The 21,280-nt window shown below is 43.8% G+C and overlaps 1 protein-coding gene across 2 annotated transcripts in view; it reads right to left on the reverse strand.

The window, feature by feature from the left end:
* Positions 1–142: 142 nt before the first annotated feature.
* Positions 143–21,280, reverse strand: part of arrdc1b (arrestin domain containing 1b) — a 67,952-nt gene continuing 46,814 nt past the window's right edge. For both annotated transcript variants that reach the window (XM_070552560.1, XM_015943495.3), the window contains 5 exons: positions 20,341–20,495; positions 7,210–7,392; positions 6,965–7,141; positions 4,731–5,184; positions 143–3,610 (listed from right to left, as the gene is read on the reverse strand). In XM_070552560.1, the coding sequence (XP_070408661.1) occupies positions 3,546–3,610; positions 4,731–5,184; positions 6,965–7,141; positions 7,210–7,392; positions 20,341–20,495 (1,034 nt within the window). In that variant the 3' untranslated portion in view covers positions 143–3,545. The remainder of the gene's footprint in view (positions 3,611–4,730; positions 5,185–6,964; positions 7,142–7,209; positions 7,393–20,340; positions 20,496–21,280) is intronic.

Genomic DNA, 21,280 nt, shown 5'->3' on the forward strand with positions numbered 1-21,280 from the left:
GAGGCTATGGGTTGCCGCCATATTGAGAAGTGGCCGACTCACGTGACGAACGGGAAAGCCCGAGTATACTTCGTGTAATTCCGGTTTGATTCCCAAGAAGCTCGGAAAAGCCATCGGCATTTACAGGCAAAAATATTCAGAATCAGATCTTTCAAATACAAATGTACTGTTTTTATTATCTTACTTTACTGTACAACTTTAAGTCTGCATCATTAATTACACGACATGTTTGAGGTGCTTCTATCATTATATTCACCCTGCACCTGTAAACGTAGCAGTAGAAAAATACTAAACCAGATAGCACTCATCAACATGTTAGGAGGGGAGGAATAAAGAGAACTAACAGAAGTTCAGATCTTCATAAAGCTTTAGTACCTTTTGGTGAAGAAATAAACAAAAACAGCTGATAAACAACTTCCTGGAGCTGCTGCAGCACTTTAAAATGTGAGGGATTGCACATATTTTCTAAAACATGAATAAAAACAAAGTTTAAAAAGTCTAAGGTCCAGTGTCTCACTGTGTTCTGAAGCTACATCTGAAATCATCAAGTGCACTTGGCACGGCCACTGAAGGAACTCTGAGCTCAACAGGTCGTGTTAAGGTCAGAAATCCAGGTGTTTAAGGCTTGAAGTCACATTATTGTTCATTTGACGCACGTGCACACACACACACACGTGCACGCAGGCAAACAAAATCCATGAAAATGAGGCAAACTGAATTCAAAACTAACATCTGCCTGGATTTCACTGAATTTGAAATGATCGCTGATCAACAAAATTAAAACTAAACATTCAATGCAGCAGTTGTGCTTTTGGATCTCAGAAGTTTTAGTTTTGCACATTCAAGGGGAGAAGGAATGCTTCCTGGAACACTCTGAGGGATGAAGTAGAAAACAAAATACTCCAATCACAGCGCTGACTTGTTTTCACCTTTTAGAGAAAACTATTTTGTGCAAAACAAAACCTCAAAAATAGCAAACATAAACAACTGGAGTAGAAGTTTGCAGAGGTCACATTTAAACGCCAACGATACACAGAAGATAAAACTAACAGACACTAACACCAGCGACTGATTTGGAAAAGTAGAGTGCAAATGACTCGGATCAGCTCATGGAATCTAGTTCTTTCTACTTTACAGCTCTATGACACACACACACACACACACACACACACACACACACACACACACACACACACACACACACAGTTAACAGAAATGACCCTCGGTGTGATCCAGACACATAATGATTTTGAATCACAGCGGACTTTGATTTGATGCTAGTTTCCACAGCAGACGTGATGCATGATGGAGGCCAGGGCCCAGTTCATTTTGAAATGGCTGATTCTGTTCCAGTTCTGCTCTTAAAACCCAGTTGAGGTCAAACCTTTACCAGCCCTGACCACAGGAGGGCGCTCAAACATCCTGTCTTGCAGCAAAAAATAGCAGATTTTAAAACAAAGAGCCTTAGATATAAAGTTCTTACTTATATAAACCAACACCAGGTGGCAGTAGAGAGAAAACATCCGTTTCTATTTTTATTTTCAGAGTGAAAATGTAAATAATGTAAAATAATTAGGCAAAACAAATCAAGTTTAACGCTCGTGACTGATGTGACCCGTTTCTTCACGCTTTCCCTCCTAACTGTCAGACACCTTTGTCATGCTTTTAGGCGGGCTTGATCGATCCTTCAGGTTTTCTTTGGACTTCGGCTGTTTTTCCTTCAGTTTCAGTTCTTGCATCCTAACACCTTCAGGAAAAGAGCTCATGTGTTGTTTGTTTGTGCTCCAGACATAAAAAAGCTCCTGAACTCAGGGGAGCAGGGCTGCTGACAGCCTCTCCTGGGCCCTGGGACAAAATAATATTAGATGGGCCCCCCACACCACAATTTCTCTTCTTCTGGATCCCCCTGCTTACCCGGGTGTCGCCCTCCATAAGCGGGGCTATGTTGATTGAAATAGATCAATTTTACATTGTTCTGAGGGAAAAAGAAAATCTGTGAGTGAGGGAAAACTGGAGCGTGAGATGGATAGGTGGGTTGGTGCTGCATCTGCAGGGATGCGGGCGTTGTACCGGTCTGTCGTGGTCAAGAGAGAGCTGAGTCAGAAGGTGAAGCTCTCGATTTACCGGTGGATCTACGTTCCTACCCTCACCTATGGTCATGAGCTTTGGGTAGTGACCGAAAGAACGAGATCACGGATACAAGTGGCCAAAATGAGTTTTCTCCACAGGGTGGCTGGGCTCTCCCTTAAGAGATAGGGTGAGAAGCTCCGTCATCTGGGAGGGGCTCGGAGTAGACCCGCTGCTCCTCCACATCGAGAGGAGCCAGTTGAGGTGGCTCAGGCATCTGGTCAGTATGCCTCCCTGGTGAGGTTTTCCAGACACGTCCAACCGGGAGGAGGCCTAAAGGTAGACCCAGGACACGGTGGAGGGACTATGTCTCTCACCTGGCCAGGGAACGCCTTGGGATTCCCCCGGAGGAGCTGGCCCGAGTGGCTGGGGAGAGGGAAGTCTGGGCCTCTCGACTTAGTCTGCTGCCCCCGCAACCCGACTCCGGATAAGCGGATGAAAATGGATGGATGGATTTTCTGTCGTGTGAATTTGAATATTCTTGCTCCGATTGAAAAGCCTTTGTGTGTGAAATGTGCTATACTGTATAAATAAAGTTGCCTTGCCAAAAATAACCTCACTGAAGCTAAAATCCTATTTTCTGTCTGACTGCGATATTGATGGTACTTCTCATGAATACGACTAAGAAACTGGAGCGACTTGTTTCCTTAGACAAAAACAATCCTTACAGATAAAAAGACAAACTTGTGCTGGAACGTTGTCAGGTCCGGGCTGAAAACGAGTGAAAAACAGCCAAAGCTCATGGAAAACTATTATTTAAAAAACGGATAACGGTTGATGCATAAAAAGTCTGACTGCTGGGACAGAAAAGAATCACAAAACGCTTAACGGTTTAGAGCATTTTACCAGCAACTCCTGATTTTAAAGACCACCATGTCACAACCACTGAATCCTCTTCCAGACCAGAAGATTCAGGCTCCTTTTCCGGTTCGACCGGATACTTTCTGCATCATCCTGCTATTGGACAGGTCACATGACTCCAGCTGGGCAGAAGAATCAGCACCTGTAGCTGCATGTCCACCTAGCGTGAGGACCCCAGACCAACAGGTGAATCAGGTAAATAAAGGTGTCTTCTACATTAATCAGTGGCTAGATTTTTATCTAAAGGCCTCACAGATGCAACGAGCTGCTAAATGAAACCAAACAAACATCCAGCAACCTCCTACACATCCCTAAGCGCTGAGCGAGGACCCACAGTAGGCACAGTGATGTTGGCCACACGTCTGACGCTAGCCAGGTGAAACCTAACCTATTCAAATAAGAAAAATCCCTTTATTCATCAGAGAAGAGCTTTACGCCGCTCGCAGGGTGGAGTCGTCATCCGTCCTCCTCCATCCAGCATCCGGATCTAGTTTGTGGAGGGGGGGCAGGCAGATGTGAGGGTGTTCGTGGCCACGATGGTCGACCGCCTGCTTCTTCTACTGTCCAGCAGTAAAACTGGAGTTCACACTACTGCAGCTCTCCTCGTAGGTGGGAGGCGGCTCTGCAACAACAGAAGGACGTGATGTCAACAACATTACTGACGTGGTTTTGGACGTAGAGGTGTGTGCGCCTGTTTGGCTACCTGGTGAAAAGCTGTTTCTAAACATCAAACTTCACATCCCTTTAATCTGACTTACATTTCTATTAAAATCCGGTTTCTGAAACTGGCCGGGAAGGCGAGCAGCAGCAGGAATCAGGAAAACACGCTAAAGCCATCGGTGTCACATCTAAAACGGTCCGGGCGGAAACACACTCTCTGTTCCTGTGTTAGACAGAACATAACGATGCTACGACCGTCGACGCATTCAGATCCTTCATGAATTATATCACCATGACAACCACCGCTAACGCTCCTACAGAGCCTCTACCTGTAATGTAACTGTTGTTGTGATAATGTAGGAAATAAAAACGGTTTGTTTCTCTGAGTGTGTTAGTTAGCTTGTTTACACACACAAACACACACACACACACACACACACACACACACACACACACACACACACACACACACACACACACACACACACACACACACACACACACACACACACACACACACACACACACACAAAGAGGCTGCTTCCTCTTCGCCTCCCAACAGGTCGACAGCACAGGCATCAGGATTAAATTCTCAGATTAGTTTACAGATTTGAATAAAACGTTGAATGAGCGTGAAACGCGTTTGACCACTTAGGTGGACTGACGCTTAAAGCAGCTGCTGACGGTAAGCGGAGGGAAACTGAGCTTTAACACACCAAAGGAGATAAATATTTGAAGAGATTTGATCCTAAACACCCTGAAGTTTAGATTTTACTAACCCAGTCAGGCTTTGCTTGGCCACCCGCCAGGCTAAACGTCATGCCCCGCCCCCCTCCCCGACCCTACCGTGTCCGCTGACACCAACGGCGCATCGAAACTAGAGCCCTCCATCAGCTGATACTGGTGAGAAACAAGAGCGGAACGTGTGCAACCACCTCACCCCCGCTCTAACGGAGGAGCGCTGTGGGACGGAGCGCGTGACGTGACCGCCCCCGACGACGGCCGAATCCGCCGGGCTTAACTCGTTTTCTGGGGGAAACTGCCAGTACCTCTTTGAGCAGAGGCTTGTTGGGTTTTCTTACCTTGGGGATAGTCACAGCAGCTGTATTCTGGAGGGAGAATGAGAGAACAGGAGGTGGGGATTGGAGTCACATTTCCCTCCGTGAAGAAAGGTATCGTCGCTCCTGTGGACAGGCAGAACAACGGAGCGGAAGTTTCGGGTCGCCTGTGGCCGGGCGGCAGCGCTGCTCCCGGCGCGTGGCTGAAGGCGCTGGGAGACATGGTGACCGGCTGCATCAGCGGGTCCTGCTGGGAGTGACTTTTGGTGGGGATCTCTTCGTTAGCAAACCCCCCCGCGCACAGTTCGTCTTCTGGGCCGTCCTCCACTGGCGGAGCACTCGGTGTCGCCGCTGCAGGGCCGGGTACCAGTGAGGGCCCTGGACTGGTGGGGACAGGCACGGAGGGGGACAAGTTCAAAGGGATGTTCCCGATGACGATGGGCAGAGTGACGGCTGCTTCCGGAGATTTTAGAGACACCTGGAAAATAAACAGAGACTCGTGAAGAAAGAAAGATTCACCAGAATTTTTTAGCAAGTGGTAGAAAAGTCACATTTTGTTTAGAACATATAAACTTTGGAAATGCCCTTCACTCATATTTTTAATAGATCTGCTGTGTGCGCGTGTGTGTGTGTGTGTGTGTGTGTGTGTGTGTGTGTGTGTGTGTGTGGTACAGAGAAGTCAGCTGGAGGAGAAAGTATAAGAGTCTTATTTCCTGATATTTGGACACCTCTCCTCTGATTGGCTAACATCAGCACATGTCTACCACTGACTCTGCTCTGCATCGTTGATGTTTTACCTCCACAAACAAGCCTGGAGGAGTTCTGCTGTGTGGTGGAGTTGCTAAAACTAATGTTAGCTTCTACTAGCTGAGACGTTCTCTGCTGTTTCCTGGACGCTAAACCAACAACAGCCTTCCCCGTCATGAGTCCAGATGGGTGAGTCCATGAATCTTAGTGACCGTGTGATGCAGATCTGTCAGGATTTTCTATCCTAGAGTTTCACCGTCTGTTTTCTATCAGAAGCTAGTGCAGGAGACAGGTGTAGGAGATCAAGTTGCCTCTGTTGCTCGTTCATGCCGCTTTGCGCTGTGTAACATACGAAAGATCAGACCATACCTGACACAACATGCCACCCAGCTCCTGGTGCAATCTACTGTCATCTCCCGCCTCCATTACTGCAACGCCCTTCTAACTGGTCTTCCAGGCTGTACCGTGAGACCTCTTCAAATGGTCCAGAACGCAGCGGCGCGTCTGGTCTTCAATCAGCCAAAAAGAACACACGTCACCCCTCTGTTCATTGAGCTCCACTGGCTACCGCTAGCAGCACGCATCAAATTCAAATAGCTAACACTAGCATACAAAGTCCGAGATGGTACGGCTCCCATTATTTAAAATTATGACCCCCCCCCCCCCCCCCCCCCCCCGCTCTGCTGTGTTGCTCATCTATATTACAAAGTAATCATTGATTAAAGGGACTTTACGGACTTTTGAATTTTTATGCTTGCGATCGCCCCCTCAGGCCAAAAGTGTAACAGCAGCTTCAATAGTAGTCTTGTGCACGAGACGTGCATGCTGTACGTGCACACTCCTTAACGAAAATAACAGCTGAGACAGTCCTGTGTGTGTGTGTGTGAGTGTGTGAGTGTGTGTGTGTGTGGCCCGGAGGACAGAGGACAGGAGAACGTATGAAGAAGACTTTTATTATTTCTATACATGTTTTGGCTGTCAACACTTCCATGATGGCCCTTTAAAGCTAAAGCCTGCGTGCTAGGAGATCTGTGATGTTAGCAACCTAAAGTGATTTCCAATATTTTGACATTGTTATGAAATGAAGTGTTTACCAACAACAGTAACTGTAATGAATCACTGTCTCAATACTGACTAAAATAATTTAGATGATTTCTTTTCTTGCTCTAGTTGATTCATTCCCTCTTTTTATGATCATGTTTGGTTTCCATAAGCAGACTAGGAGCTTTTCACAGCTATCCATGCACCCTAACCCACGCATCCTGCAGGACAGATGCTGCTGAAAGCAACCAAAATATTCACCCTGACTATTATGGTAACAGACGCGACTCGTGAGTGTGTGCATCAATTATTCAGCTGCTTCAATGCAGGCGGAATCAATACTGTATGAAGGATGTTTTTACAAGCACATGGACAGGAGGTCTGACAAATAAACCACAACCAGCTGAGGGGAAAACCTCCAGCTGCAGCAGCTTTTCCCATCTAAACTGTTCTCTAACGCTCAGTCTGACCTGGATGAAGTATTCCACGTCTATGAGGCTGCAGCCAGCCAGCACAGACTGAGGGAGAGGAGGGACGATGATCTGTTCCCTCCACTCTGCGTGTTTTCCAGCCTTCACTCCGGCCCCCTCCACCTCCGCGATGGTTCGCAGGTCAAAGATGGCCCGCTTGGTTTTGTAGGTCACTTTCTAGAGAGGAGAAACACCAAGATTCAAAAACATCCAATGAAAGGAGTTTAAAACCAAACGACTCCTACCTGAATGAGACTAGCCAGGACACATCCAGTGTCCTTCCCGGACTTGTTGTGGATCTCAGTGGCTAACTTGATGACCTGACCTGGGACGTAGCCCTTCAGGTCACTGCGGGTTTTCAGCATCAGGGTCCCCGTCTTCACCAGCAGGTAGCTGAACTTCTTGGTGGTGACAGCGTAACTCGGACTCTGATGGGAAAAAAAGGCATCAGGCATGTTTATGTAGGGTTGGGCATCGAGCGTCGATTGGAACCGGGACCAAATGTTAGTTTTTCCCGGAATCATTCAAAGTTTTTTATTTCGATTCCTGGAATGCCGACCAGAAGAGGAACCCGCGGCCGATCTCCGTGAAAAATAAACATGATCTGCCGAACTTTTACTCCGTGATGTAAACGTTAACTCCTGCAGCGTAGAGGAAACGTGTTAAACACGTCAACACGGTGAATTTAATAGAAGCTTTAAAGAACAAACTCTGGACGGTGTGAGGTGAGTTTGTCTCACTGCAGAAATAACAACACACGGAGCGTCAGCAAGTGTGTGTGTGTGTGTGTGTGTGTGTGTGTGTGTGTGTGTGTGTGCATCAGAAGGCTGAACAATAACCTGTAGAACAGGGGTCCTCAACTATAATGGTCCGAGGGCCAAAAAGACCCGGAAGCGGGGGGTGGGTGGGTGGGGGTGGGGGGGGGGCAAATCCAACAGAACCGATCGGGCTGATTCGGTTCGGGTTCGGTCTAAGGTTAGAACTCCAGCGCTCAGCCCTGCAGCACCACATGAAGGTGGACCAAAGTTTCCTACCCGGTAAATGTGGAGAACGCCGCTCTGACAGATGTGGATGCTGCGCTGGTTAGGGTTGGGGGGGGGGGGGGGGGGGGGGTTCCAAAACGTGATTTGCACTCCCTACAATCTCTGATCTCCTTTCTTATGGTGCAAAGCACATTAATAAATATGTGCAGGTGGCGACGAGCTGGATGCTAGGTCGTGTTCTTCATACGAACCTTTGATCAAGTATAACGAAAATGGTTTTGTAACCCAGAAGCTAGAACCTTAATGAGGTATTAACTAATTGGCTTACTAATATGATCCATCCTCTATTTAGATAAAATATAAAATATAAATTAAGGAAATTAACAATACTAATTAATAGATATCTAATTAACTAATAGATAATTTCATAATGAATTATTGGAAGGGTGAATAACTAAAATAACGAGTTTAATATTAAACATCGGTTAAAACAAGAATCTTGAACATCACTAACAGAAACAGAAGAGGAAAGCTGTATACTATTGGTCCAGGTGGGAATCTGAAATTTCATTGGCTGAGAGAAATAAGTCCCGCCTCCGCGAAATAAAACCGTGCGACGCAGCTGAGCGAGAGGAGAGACAAACGGCTGTGCAGCACGCAGATACAGAAAGCAAAGACTGAGCGGTTAGAGAGAGAGAGAGAGAGAGAAAAAAAAACAACGGTCGAGGCCGTGAAGAACCCTGATTTGGGTGCCGCATAGATAGAGGGAGAGGCGGACTTGACTCCTTCTAATAAGAGCTAGGAACTTGGAACCAACGCGGTGAGTAAAGAAAAAAGAAGAGAAAAAGCTAACGATGCAACTTAAAAAAAAAAAAGGAAACTTAAATAGCTTATCAAATTAATTCCATTCTTATAGATTTGTGTGGAGACGACAGAGTGAACCAATCCTCTGTAGGAGGGAACCGTTGGAGCGCGTTGGTGAGTGAATGAGATTAAATTCAGTAAATTATTAAATTCAAAAAGCTAATTACAGCAACCGAGGTGACAGCAGTGGGCTGCTAGACGTTAGATCCCAGGAGTTAACATCTCAAACTACCAGTTAACGGTGGTAGGGCATATAGGAGTTAACGGCTCAAACCGCCAGTTAACGGCGGTAGGGCATATGGGATTCCCAGGAGTTAACGGCTCAAACCGCCAGTTAATGGTGGTACGGCCTAGATGTACAAGGTCCTCAGGGGCGTTATAGCTAACGCCATAGAATTAGCAATGCGTCCCTTAACCAAACATTTAATAATAAAAAAAATAGATAAATAAAAATAAATAAAAGCTAACTGATTAGGGAGGAATTATTTTACAAAGGTGGACCAAAGGACCAGAATTTATATTTTGTTGAATTTTGTTATAGAACATTTTATTTATTTATTTATTTATTTATTTATTTATTTATTGTGTTACAGATATACAAGGTGTCACAATGCTGTATAGAAACACAACTAAATGTATCCTTGTTGTCATGAATGTATTTCTTGTTGAATAGTGTAGAGTAATAGAATCTAACTGAGCCTATTGAGCTGAACAATTGTTGTCATATGTAATTATATTTCCAGAGCTACTGAGAATTATTTTAATAGACAATCAAATTGATGTTATGTTAGTTGAACTGTGAACCCAAACATGATTGGCTATGCCAATAGAGTGAAGCATTTGTTTAAGTCTGTAAGACTTTATGCTGTGATGTGACGAGAAGGGTCGATGCCAACTCGCTAACAGTCCTGTTGTTTACAGGCTGGGTTTTTTTTTTTCCTTGGGTTTGATCCCGACTCCTATGATCACTCACTTGGAACGAGAACTGGATTTCTTCCTGACGAGGGAGATGGCGAGCCTTAACCACTGAACGAACCAGGACATCTCAAGTAACTGAAGAGCAGACTGCTCTCTTCTGTGAACAATCTCAACGGTGTGGTAGGAAAAAATCGCACCACCGGACTCTGACTTTCACCCCAAGCGTGGGGATTTGACTTGACGCCGGCTGACTTGTGACTCATATGATCAAATCTCATACCGACCATTTTACTATTGTCGATTGTTTTCATCTGTTTTTGTGTGTTATCTTTATGTGTTATATTTCCCATTATTATTAAAATTTAGTATATAAACCGTTTCATGCTATACCCGTGACTCCAGTCATTCTTAAACAACCTCCAATTCTCCCCGAACCTAATTATTGGCCCATTTGTTTATTTTTTCTTTTAATTATCTTATTGTATCCTGTAATCCGGTTACATAAAACTTGGCGAGCCAGCCAGGAGAATTGTAGAGTTGTTACCTTAGCTAACCATTGACTGACATCATAAGAGTGCCTGGAGGTCACAGTGGTTTGCCATTTTGGCATTATTGGTACTTTTGAGTGTTTTAAAATGGAAGTTGTGAAAACAGAAAAGGTCAAAGTTTCAAATGCTGTTTTAATCAGTGGGTTAACTGATACAGACCTTGATAACGAAGTCTTTGGGTTTATGGAAGGATTCGGACCAGTTAACAGGCGCATTAAGTTACCAAACTGTGATCAGATTATTGTGGAGTTTCAACATGAAGCCACTGTTAAGGAATTAAAGAAACAATGTTTACCCTATGACAAACCTTGTACTAGGAACCCAGATGTTTTCTTTCATATTCAAGACCTAGCCAGCGCGTACAGTCTAGAAACTAGCACATCTGCCACTGATGCCTATCTGTCAGAGCTCAGGGACATAGCTGCGCGTAGCAATCAATCATTTAAAGACCTTCTAATGGAGGAACTGGCAAAAATTGGGGAATCTTTAGGAAGGGATACCCATGCATCTGAACCAGTCACTGAACCAGAGCCAATGCTCCATAGTGACCAAGTTACATATTCCCTGCCTTTAACACCAGAAGTTAACTATATGAACAACTCAAAGGACAATTGTCCACCTACAGAGACTGGAAAACAAAACCCTTGCATTCCACCAAATCTTTTAAACACACCTGAGGTTCAGCGAGTTATTGTGGAACACATTGTTAAAAGCAGTGAGGTTATCCCTCCGCCTAGTTCACAATACAGACTAAAACCGTTCTCAGGGCGAGTTCCACACCCTTCTTTTGAAACTGACTATGATACTTGGCGTAGTAGTGTAGTGTTATGCATAAATGATCCTTCACTCACCAAGTCCCAAATTGTACGAAGAATCGTGGAGAGTCTGTCAGCCCCAGCAGCGAGCATCGTTAAAGCTCTTAGTCCAAAATCCGACCCGGAAACGTACCTTGAACATCTCGATTCAGCTTACGCAGCTGTTGAAGACGGCGACGAGCTCTTTGCTCGCTTCTTAAACACAAACCAGGACAGTGGTGAAAAACCTTCCGATTACTTTCAGAGGTTATACACCTTGTTAAACCTAGTTATTCAGAGGAATGGAATTTCCTCCAGTGACGCCGACCAGCAGCTGCTCAAGCAGTTTTGCAGAGGCTGTTGGGACAGCTCGCTGATTTCAAACCTGCAACTCGAACAAAAGAAAGACAACCCGCCTCATTTTACAGCACTTCTCCTCAAACTGCGCACTGAAGAAGACAAACAGGCTACTAAAGCAGCACGCATGAAACAACACTTAGGGGCACAACGAACTAGAGTGTATTCAAATGTGCAAACAACATGCTCTCAGAGTAAAAACACTTGTGAACTGGAAATAGATGATAACTGTGATGACTTACGCAAACAAATCGCTGAGCTCAGGAGCCAAATTGCACAGCTTAAGGTTAACAACACAGATAAAAAGGCAAAGAAAACTCAAAAAGAGTCAAAACCCCGTGTGGGGACTAAAATTCCAGATGAGCCCAAACAGATTCAGCAGATAACAGCAGTGGTGCCCAGACCAAAGCCTGGATACTGTTTTAAGTGCGGAGAAGATGGGCACATAGCTTCTAGCTGTAGCAACGAGCCAAATCCAGCACTAGTTGCAACTAAAAGACTTGCTCTTAGACAGAAGCAGCGCGAGTGGGAGATGTCAAAGCCAATTGCTCAGTCTCCTCCTTTAAACCGGTAGAAGCTCCTATCGTGGGACAGATAGGTGCTAAAGTAGAACCAAGTCCCTCTAAGGAAAGGACAGAGAGACTTTTTTGCAAGCCAGTTCATGCTCATTCAGTGCCAAAACTTCCCAAAAGATTAGTGGGTGGGCGATGCACAGCTACAGTCTCAGTTAACAGTGTTGAATGTAATTGTTTACTGGATTCAGGGTCCCAGGTAACCACCATTGCCAATTCTTTTTACCAAGAACACTTACCTGACCTCTCAATTAAACCCATCAGTAATCTGTTAGAAGTCGAGGGCGCAAACGGTCAAGCAGTTCCTTATTTAGGATACATAGAGATAAGTGTCACATTTCCAAAAGAGCTCGATCAGTCTGGACTTGAGTTACCTACCCTTGCGTTAGTGGTTCCGGATATAAGCTCAAACTCTGATACACCACTACTCATTGGCACAAACACACTCGATCCTTTGTATGAGCAATTGTCTGCCAATAACTTACCTGATTCCAAGGCACTCTCTTATGGGTACCAACACGTGCTAAAAGCCTTAGCAGTCAGAAAAAAACAAAGCAAAGATGGACGAGTTGGTGTGGTGAAGCTTCGAGGGAGAACCCAAGAAGTTCTCCCTGCAAATAAAAAACTGTTACTAGAAGGGTTTATGCAACCCAGCCAAAACAAGCATGAGCCTTATGCACTCATTGAACAACCCACCAATGGTTCTCTACCAGGGGGTATAATTGTAGACTGTTGCCTCATTTCCTTACCTTCACATGGTCCATACAAAGTACCTGTTGTACTAAGAAACGAAACTAACCATGACATCACATTACCCACTAACTGTGTGATCGCTGAGTTAGTTAAAGCCGATCGTGTTATGCCATATCCAGAACCTGACAAAAGTGATCAGAAAGTACTTGCGGCGTGTAGTTCGCAGCAACAGACTTCACCTTCAAACCCTCCTCTCAGTTTTGACTTCGGTACTTCGCCCTTGTCCGAAGAATGGAAAGGGAGGATCACCAACAAACTTAACACTTACTCCGATGTGTTTTCGCACCACGATCTTGATTTTGGTCATACACAACAGATAAGACATCACATCAACTTAAAAGACGAGACCCCATTCAAACAGAAATCTCGGCCGATCCATCCACATGATTATGAAGCCGTGAGAAAACATTTGGAAGCCCTCTTGGAAACCGGTATAATAAGAGAGTCGGAGTCTCCATTTGCCTCACCAATAGTGGTAGTTCGGAAAAAGAATGGTGAGGTACGTCTATGTATAGACTATAGAAAGCTTAATCTGCAAACCATTCGCGACGCATATGCCCTGCCTAACTTGGAGGAGTCCTTTTCTGCTCTCGCTGGATCACAGTGGTTTTCTGTGATGGACCTCAAGTCAGGTTACTATCAAATAGAGATGTGTGAAAAGGATAAACCTAAAACTGCTTTTGTTTGCCCGTTTGGGTTTTATGAATTTAACCGTATGCCACAAGGAATAACAAATGCTCCAAGCACTTTCCAACGGGTTATGGAAAAGTGTATGAAGGACATTAATCTGAAGGAAGTGTTAGTTTTCCTAGACGACTTGATCGTCTTTTCCAACTCCTTGGAAGAACACGAAACCAGACTTTCTCACGTTCTTGAACGGCTTAGAGAATACGGACTCAAGCTATCACCAGATAAGTGTCGTTTTTTCCAGACATCTGTGCGTTATCTTGGACATATAGTATCTCGAGATGGCATAAAAACCGATCCAGATAAGGTGGAAGCACTCAAAACATGGCCGAAGCCTCAGACTTTGAAGGAACTCCAATCTTTCTTAGGATTTACCGGTTATTACCGACGCTTCGTTAAAGATTACTCAAATATTGTCAAGCCACTAACATCTCTCACGGCTGGTTATCCACCCAAACGGAAAAACTTTAAAACACCACCATGTAGATCAAAGTACTTGAACCCCAAAGAACCCTTTGGGAATCGTTGGAGCCAAGACTGTGAGAAGTCCTTTCAAACTATTATTGAAAAACTTACCACTTCGCCAGTTCTTGGCTACGCTGACGCAAAACTCCCATATCTAGTACACACAGATGCTAGTACGACCGGACTCGGTGCAGCGCTATACCAAGTGCAAAACGGTGTCACACAGGTAATCGCTTATGCAAGTCGCGGTTTAAGCTCTAGTGAAACTAGGTACCCTGCGCACAAGTTGGAGTTTCTAGCCTTAAAGTGGGCCATAACAGATAAGTTTCATGACTATTTGTATGGGAACACATTCACTGTCATTACTGATAATAATCCGTTAACTTACCTCTTAACAACGGCAAAACTCGATGCAACGAGCTATCGTTGGCTAGCTGCGTTGTCCACCTATAATTTTGACATCAGATACCGTGCAGGTACACAGAACGTTGACGCGGATGGCCTGTCTAGGAGGCTGCATGATAAACCTGAAGACAACTCAAAATTCACTGAGGAATGCCAACGACTAGATGAGTTCCGATCTCATCTTTTATCCTCTGTCAAAGAAGTCGAGCTTCAACTTCAAGCCGAAGCAGTGAAGGCAACATGCCAAAAGCACATGGTCTTGGATGAGACTGATTCTCCTTGTGGTTTAGTTCAGTCACTTGCCATGTCTGCAGCGGCCATTCCAGACCTATTCCAGTTGGAAGACAATAGTGACAGTTTCTTTGCTGTGCCCAAGTATAACCATGCTGACCTTGTCTCCTTGCAGAGGAAAGATCCAACCATTGGCCGAGTCATTCAGCTGCTTATGACTGACAATAAACCGCCAACTGATACTATTGCAGAACCCCCGGTGGTTCTTAACCTTTTGAGAGAGTGGAAACGGTTTGAGTTTCAAAATGATTTACTGTACCGGAGACGCCAATTAGGACCAGAGACATCATTGCAGTTAGTCTTGCCAGATTCATTACGTTCAACAGTCATGCAAAGCCTACATGATGATATGGGGCATCTTGGGGTTGAACGTACGACAGATCTCATTCGGTCCCGTTTTTACTGGCCAAGAATGGCTAGTGATATCGAAATCAAAGTTAAAACTTGTGAAAGATGTATCCGTCGGAAGGCCCTCCCTGACAAAGCTGCTCCAATGGTGAGTATTACCACCACCAGACCTATGGAGTTAGTTTGCATGGATTTTCTCTCCATAGAACCAGACAGTAAGAACACTAAAGATGTCTTAGTGATTACAGACCATTTTACAAAGTATGCAGTGTCCATCCCAACCAAAGATCAGAAAGCCACCACCGTCGCGAAGAACCTGTGGGAACATTTTTTAGTCCACTACGGGTTTCCTGAGCGTCTTCATAGTGATCAGGGACGGGATTTCGAATCACGTACAATCAAGGAACTTTGTTCTTTACTTGGTATCCGTAAAGTCAGAACGAGCCCTTATCACCCTCGTGGCAACCCCGTTGAACGGTACAATCGTACATTACTCAGCATGTTGGGAACTTTACAAGCCACTGAGAAACATCACTGGCGCGATTTTGTAAAACCACTTACTCACTCGTACAATTGTACAAAAAATGACGTGACGGGATACTCTCCCTACGAGCTAATGTTCGGTAGGCAGCCTCGGTTGCCTATAGATATTGCCTTTGGGTTACCGCATTTGAACAAGCCCTCTATAACTCATTCTCAGTATGTTAAAGAACTGAAGAGTCATCTGGAACAGAGTTATGACATTGTCATAAAAAACTCTCAAAAAACAGCGAGGAAGAACAAAGAACGGTTCGACAGAAACATTCGTGAGTCCACACTAGGTGTGGGAGATCGTGTTTTAGTCCGAAATCTTCGCTTAAGAGAAAAGCATAAATTAGCAGACAAATGGGAGCAAACAGTGTATATAGTTCTCAAACAGATGGAAAACTTGCCAGTATACACTGTAAAACCAGAGAACGGAGAAGGACCCAACAGAACACTCCACAGAGATCTTTTACTGCCTTGTGGTTTTCTCTCTTCATTAGAAAATGAAACAGAACGCGTTACGAAACCTAACAGACCTCATACAAGACAGAGTTCAGCCTTAGAACCTGACCCAGATGAGCCACTTGACGAAGAGGTAGATGAGTTTTATTACTCTGATCTTCCACAAGTGCTAAACCGACCATCCTATCAAATAGCGGTCACCTTGCCAAATAGGGAACTCATAGCAGATTCAGGACCGGTAAATAATATTCAACAACAAAACACACTATCCTTACACACAGGGGATCGCAAGGAACCAACCTTAGCTGGTAATGAAAATGCTGAATTGTCCTTACTTGACAAAGGCATCAACACCGAAACATTCTTACCCGACAGAATGAGTGAAACTGCGACATTCTTACCTGAAAGAGTGAAAGAAGCAGCAACATACTTACCTGAAAAAACGAAAAAAAACGAAGTATACTTACCTGACGTAGAAACGGGGGATGAAACTAACACAAACTTACCTCAATTGGATGGTGTCCTAAAGTCGCAGCAACGTGATGTAAGTTTTGAACCCATCATACACGATCAGACACATACATCTGAAAAGACCAAAGTCTTAGAGAATAGCTCATCAGCTCTGTCGGAAACAGAGAGCTCACTTCGTCCTGTCTCAGTTGAGAATCAAACCGAAACGGATGAGCATGATACTGTGCAACCAGAGATGTATGTCAGGAGATCTGAACGAAGTAGTCAGCCTCCTCAAAGACTAACTTACTCTCAATTGGGCAATCCACTAGTGACCGTAGTTAGGTCCCTTTTCCAAGGACTTAATAAAGCTTTTATTGACTCTCTTACTCAAGAAGTTGTGTACCCCGTAGAAACAATGCACAGGGACGTGCATGATATTTAATGGGGGAGGATGTAACCCAGAAGCTAGAACCTTAATGAGGTATTAACTAATTGGCTTACTAATATGATCCATCCTCTATTTAGATAAAATATAAAATATAAATTAAGGAAATTAACAATACTAATTAATAGATATCTAATTAACTAATAGATAATTTCATAATGAATTATTGGAAGGGTGAATAACTAAAATAACGAGTTTAATATTAAACATCGGTTAAAACAAGAATCTTGAACATCACTAACAGAAACAGAAGAGGAAAGCTGTATACTATTGGTCCAGGTGGGAATCTGAAATTTCATTGGCTGAGAGAAATAAGTCCCGCCTCCGCGAAATAAAACCGTGCGACGCAGCTGAGCGAGAGGAGAGACAAACGGCTGTGCAGCACGCAGATACAGAAAGCAAAGACTGAGCGGTTAGAGAGAGAGAGAGAGAGAGAAAAAAAAACAACGGTCGAGGCCGTGAAGAACCCTGATTTGGGTGCCGCATAGATAGAGGGAGAGGCGGACTTGACTCCTTCTAATAAGAGCTAGGAACTTGGAACCAACGCGGTGAGTAAAGAAAAAAGAAGAGAAAAAGCTAACGATGCAACTTAAAAAAAAAAAAGGAAACTTAAATAGCTTATCAAATTAATTCCATTCTTATAGATTTGTGTGGAGACGACAGAGTGAACCAATCCTCTGTAGGAGGGAACCGTTGGAGCGCGTTGGTGAGTGAATGAGATTAAATTCAGTAAATTATTAAATTCAAAAAGCTAATTACAGCAACCGAGGTGACAGCAGTGGGCTGCTAGACGTTAGATCCCAGGAGTTAACATCTCAAACTACCAGTTAACGGTGGTAGGGCATATAGGAGTTAACGGCTCAAACCGCCAGTTAACGGCGGTAGGGCATATGGGATTCCCAGGAGTTAACGGCTCAAACCGCCAGTTAATGGTGGTACGGCCTAGATGTACAAGGTCCTCAGGGGCGTTATAGCTAACGCCATAGAATTAGCAATGCGTCCCTTAACCAAACATTTAATAATAAAAAAAATAGATAAATAAAAATAAATAAAAGCTAACTGATTAGGGAGGAATTATTTTACAAAGGTGGACCAAAGGACCAGAATTTATATTTTGTTGAATTTTGTTATAGAACATTTTATTTATTTATTTATTTATTTATTTATTTATTTATTTATTGTGTTACAGATATACAAGGTGTCACAATGCTGTATAGAAACACAACTAAATGTATCCTTGTTGTCATGAATGTATTTCTTGTTGAATAGTGTAGAGTAATAGAATCTAACTGAGCCTATTGAGCTGAACAATTGTTGTCATATGTAATTATATTTCCAGAGCTACTGAGAATTATTTTAATAGACAATCAAATTGATGTTATGTTAGTTGAACTGTGAACCCAAACATGATTGGCTATGCCAATAGAGTGAAGCATTTGTTTAAGTCTGTAAGACTTTATGCTGTGATGTGACGAGAAGGGTCGATGCCAACTCGCTAACAGTCCTGTTGTTTACAGGCTGGGTTTTTTTTTTTCCTTGGGTTTGATCCCGACTCCTATGATCACTCACTTGGAACGAGAACTGGATTTCTTCCTGACGAGGGAGATGGCGAGCCTTAACCACTGAACGAACCAGGACATCTCAAGTAACTGAAGAGCAGACTGCTCTCTTCTGTGAACAATCTCAACGGTGTGGTAGGAAAAAATCGCACCACCGGACTCTGACTTTCACCCCAAGCGTGGGGATTTGACTTGACGCCGGCTGACTTGTGACTCATATGATCAAATCTCATACCGACCATTTTACTATTGTCGATTGTTTTCATCTGTTTTTGTGTGTTATCTTTATGTGTTATATTTCCCATTATTATTAAAATTTAGTATATAAACCGTTTCATGCTATACCCGTGACTCCAGTCATTCTTAAACAACCTCCAATTCTCCCCGAACCTAATTATTGGCCCATTTGTTTATTTTTTCTTTTAATTATCTTATTGTATCCTGTAATCCGGTTACAGTTTCATATGTACCAAAGTCGCTCATCTAATAAATACAGGGGTTTTACTGTGTTTCAAATTTCACATTCAAATGCTTTTCAAGGACTTCCAATGTGAGATTCACATTTTAACATGTTCAAGGATTTCCAGCTCACATAAGAACCTGTAAACTCTGAATAGGAATGTGAAGAAAAGGCAGCAAACATGAATCAGCTGTAAGAGGCAACAGCGGTTTGTGGCTGAAGGAGAGTGACTGCTAGCCTGGCAAGCCAGACTAAATAAATGTATTATTAGTCTGGCCACGCTCCATTGACGGCTCTCGGTTGTGGGGCGGGTTCTACCGTTGTCTTTCAAATGATCTCCGCATTCCACTGGACAATGAATGTGACATCCTCTTGTTTCACTCTGTTGCATCATCCCACCCACCAGGCATATAGAGTGCCCTGATTGGCCCACAAAGCGGATAAAGCTCTGTGATTTGTTCACTAAGCAGATGGAGCACTATGATTGGCCCACCATTATGGACCAATCACAGCTCTTTATGTGTTTGAAACCCCTCTAGAGAGCTGTGATTGGCTAGCCAGAGTCCTGGTAGGAGCTGCTGAGGTTCCAGTGGAGCGTAAATAGACCATTCTTTGCAAAGCAAGAATTTGGTCTAGTTCACTAGGCTAGGTGACTGTAGCAGAGTGGTGTAAATCAGCTGATCTCACCAACAGTCGGCAGACGGGGGGGGGGGGGGGGGGGGGAATGCTCACGATCATGAGCATGATTCATACTGTCCAACAACGTCCCCACAAGAGACATTTGAGCTCATTCTGAGCCTGGGGAAGGGATGAAGCTGCGTTTAGAGGAAGACAGACATCCTGCTGACCAGATTTTTATTTAACTGCTGCACAAAGACTAACATTTGTAGCGGCCATCTTTACTTCCATAAACTGAGCACCAGTTCAGTGCATGTGGGCTGATTTAGGGCCGTGACCCGTTCACACCGGGGCGCTTGCTGTCGAGTTTCAGGTAGAATGTCAGCAACCAAACAAAAAAAGGTGGATTCAATTAAAACTGAGCATTACGATGAATGATAATCAGGGCTGCACCTAACAGCAGGCACGCCCCAGTAACGCATGCTTACTGGTTCCTTTACCGTGACTCTCCCCAGTGTAGCGGTGTTACGTCGGTACGAGCTCTACCACTGTACCGCTGAGGCTCAGACGTGTATTATCGATATTAGGGTAATAACGGTGGAACGTAATAATATTTTACTTTTTATTCGAACATCCCTAGACAGGGTTTAGTCAAGTGTACGGCGACGGCAAATTCAAATAAAACGGAGGATGCTTTTTATTATTTTACTATTATAACACGTAACTGTTTGCCGTTTGTTTCGTGAATGTGATGATGAGACGGAGCATAACTAGAGATTCTTCACTGTGCAGCTCTTCATTTACTTAAAAACAAACACTGAGGTGAAACGTGAGCATCGCAGGGACGCACAGGTAGAGGAAGCACCAACCTCAATGTCAGGAACCTCGTTCAGATTGAGCATGTTGAGGACGTAGAAAGGCTTCTGGGCTTTGTAGCCCTTAGAGAATCGAGGCGTGTCGATAGCCACCTTCACACGGTAAACAATCTTCCCAAAAGGTCCCTCAAAGGAAGTTGGAACAGCGACTAAAGGAAAGATTTAGAGACAAAACAGAAAAGACATTTCCTGTTTACGTGGAACCAAAATGTGTTTGAGTGGAACCTTTTCTCCTTAGTTTGGTTTTACTTCTGTGGAGAAGTTTTTTATTTCATTTTAAAGAATTCTAGTATCTCATTAAAGTTGTCTCTGTTTTTCTGTCTCTTTCATTCATCGTAATTGTGTTTATGATAAAAAAGATTATATCTAGTTTTTAATAATAATCATAACTCGGATGTGTTATATAAAACATATATATATGGTTAAAGGTGTGAAACACTAAAAAACACATTTTTAATGATTATTTCTGATTATAATCAGTCACTCTCAGTTTTTCATGCAGGCTGAACATGAAAATAGTCTCCTACACCTGTCTCCTGCAGTAGCTTCTGGTATAAAACAGACGGTGAAACTCTAGGATAGAAAATCCTGACAGATCTACGTCACCCTGTCACTAACATTCATGGACTCACGACGGGGAAGGCTGTTGTTAGTTTAGCGTCCAGGAAACAGCAGAGAACGTCTCAGCTAGTAGAAGCTAACCGTTAGCATTAGCAGCTCCACCACACAGCAGAACTCCTCCAGGCTTGTGTTATTGGTGAAGATAAAACATCAACATAGCAGAGTAGACAGAGTCAGTGGTAGAATCGTGTTGCTGTTAGCCAATCAGAGGAGAGATGTCCAAATACCAGGAAATAAGACTCTAGATCCTGTCGTCTGAAGCTACGTTCTCCTCCAGCTAAATTCTACGTCCTGATTCAGGCACATCTGAGCT

Source organism: Nothobranchius furzeri, chromosome 6, assembly GCF_043380555.1.
Source record: "Nothobranchius furzeri strain GRZ-AD chromosome 6, NfurGRZ-RIMD1, whole genome shotgun sequence".
In the NCBI taxonomy this organism is placed as follows: Eukaryota; Metazoa; Chordata; class Actinopteri; order Cyprinodontiformes; family Nothobranchiidae; genus Nothobranchius; species Nothobranchius furzeri.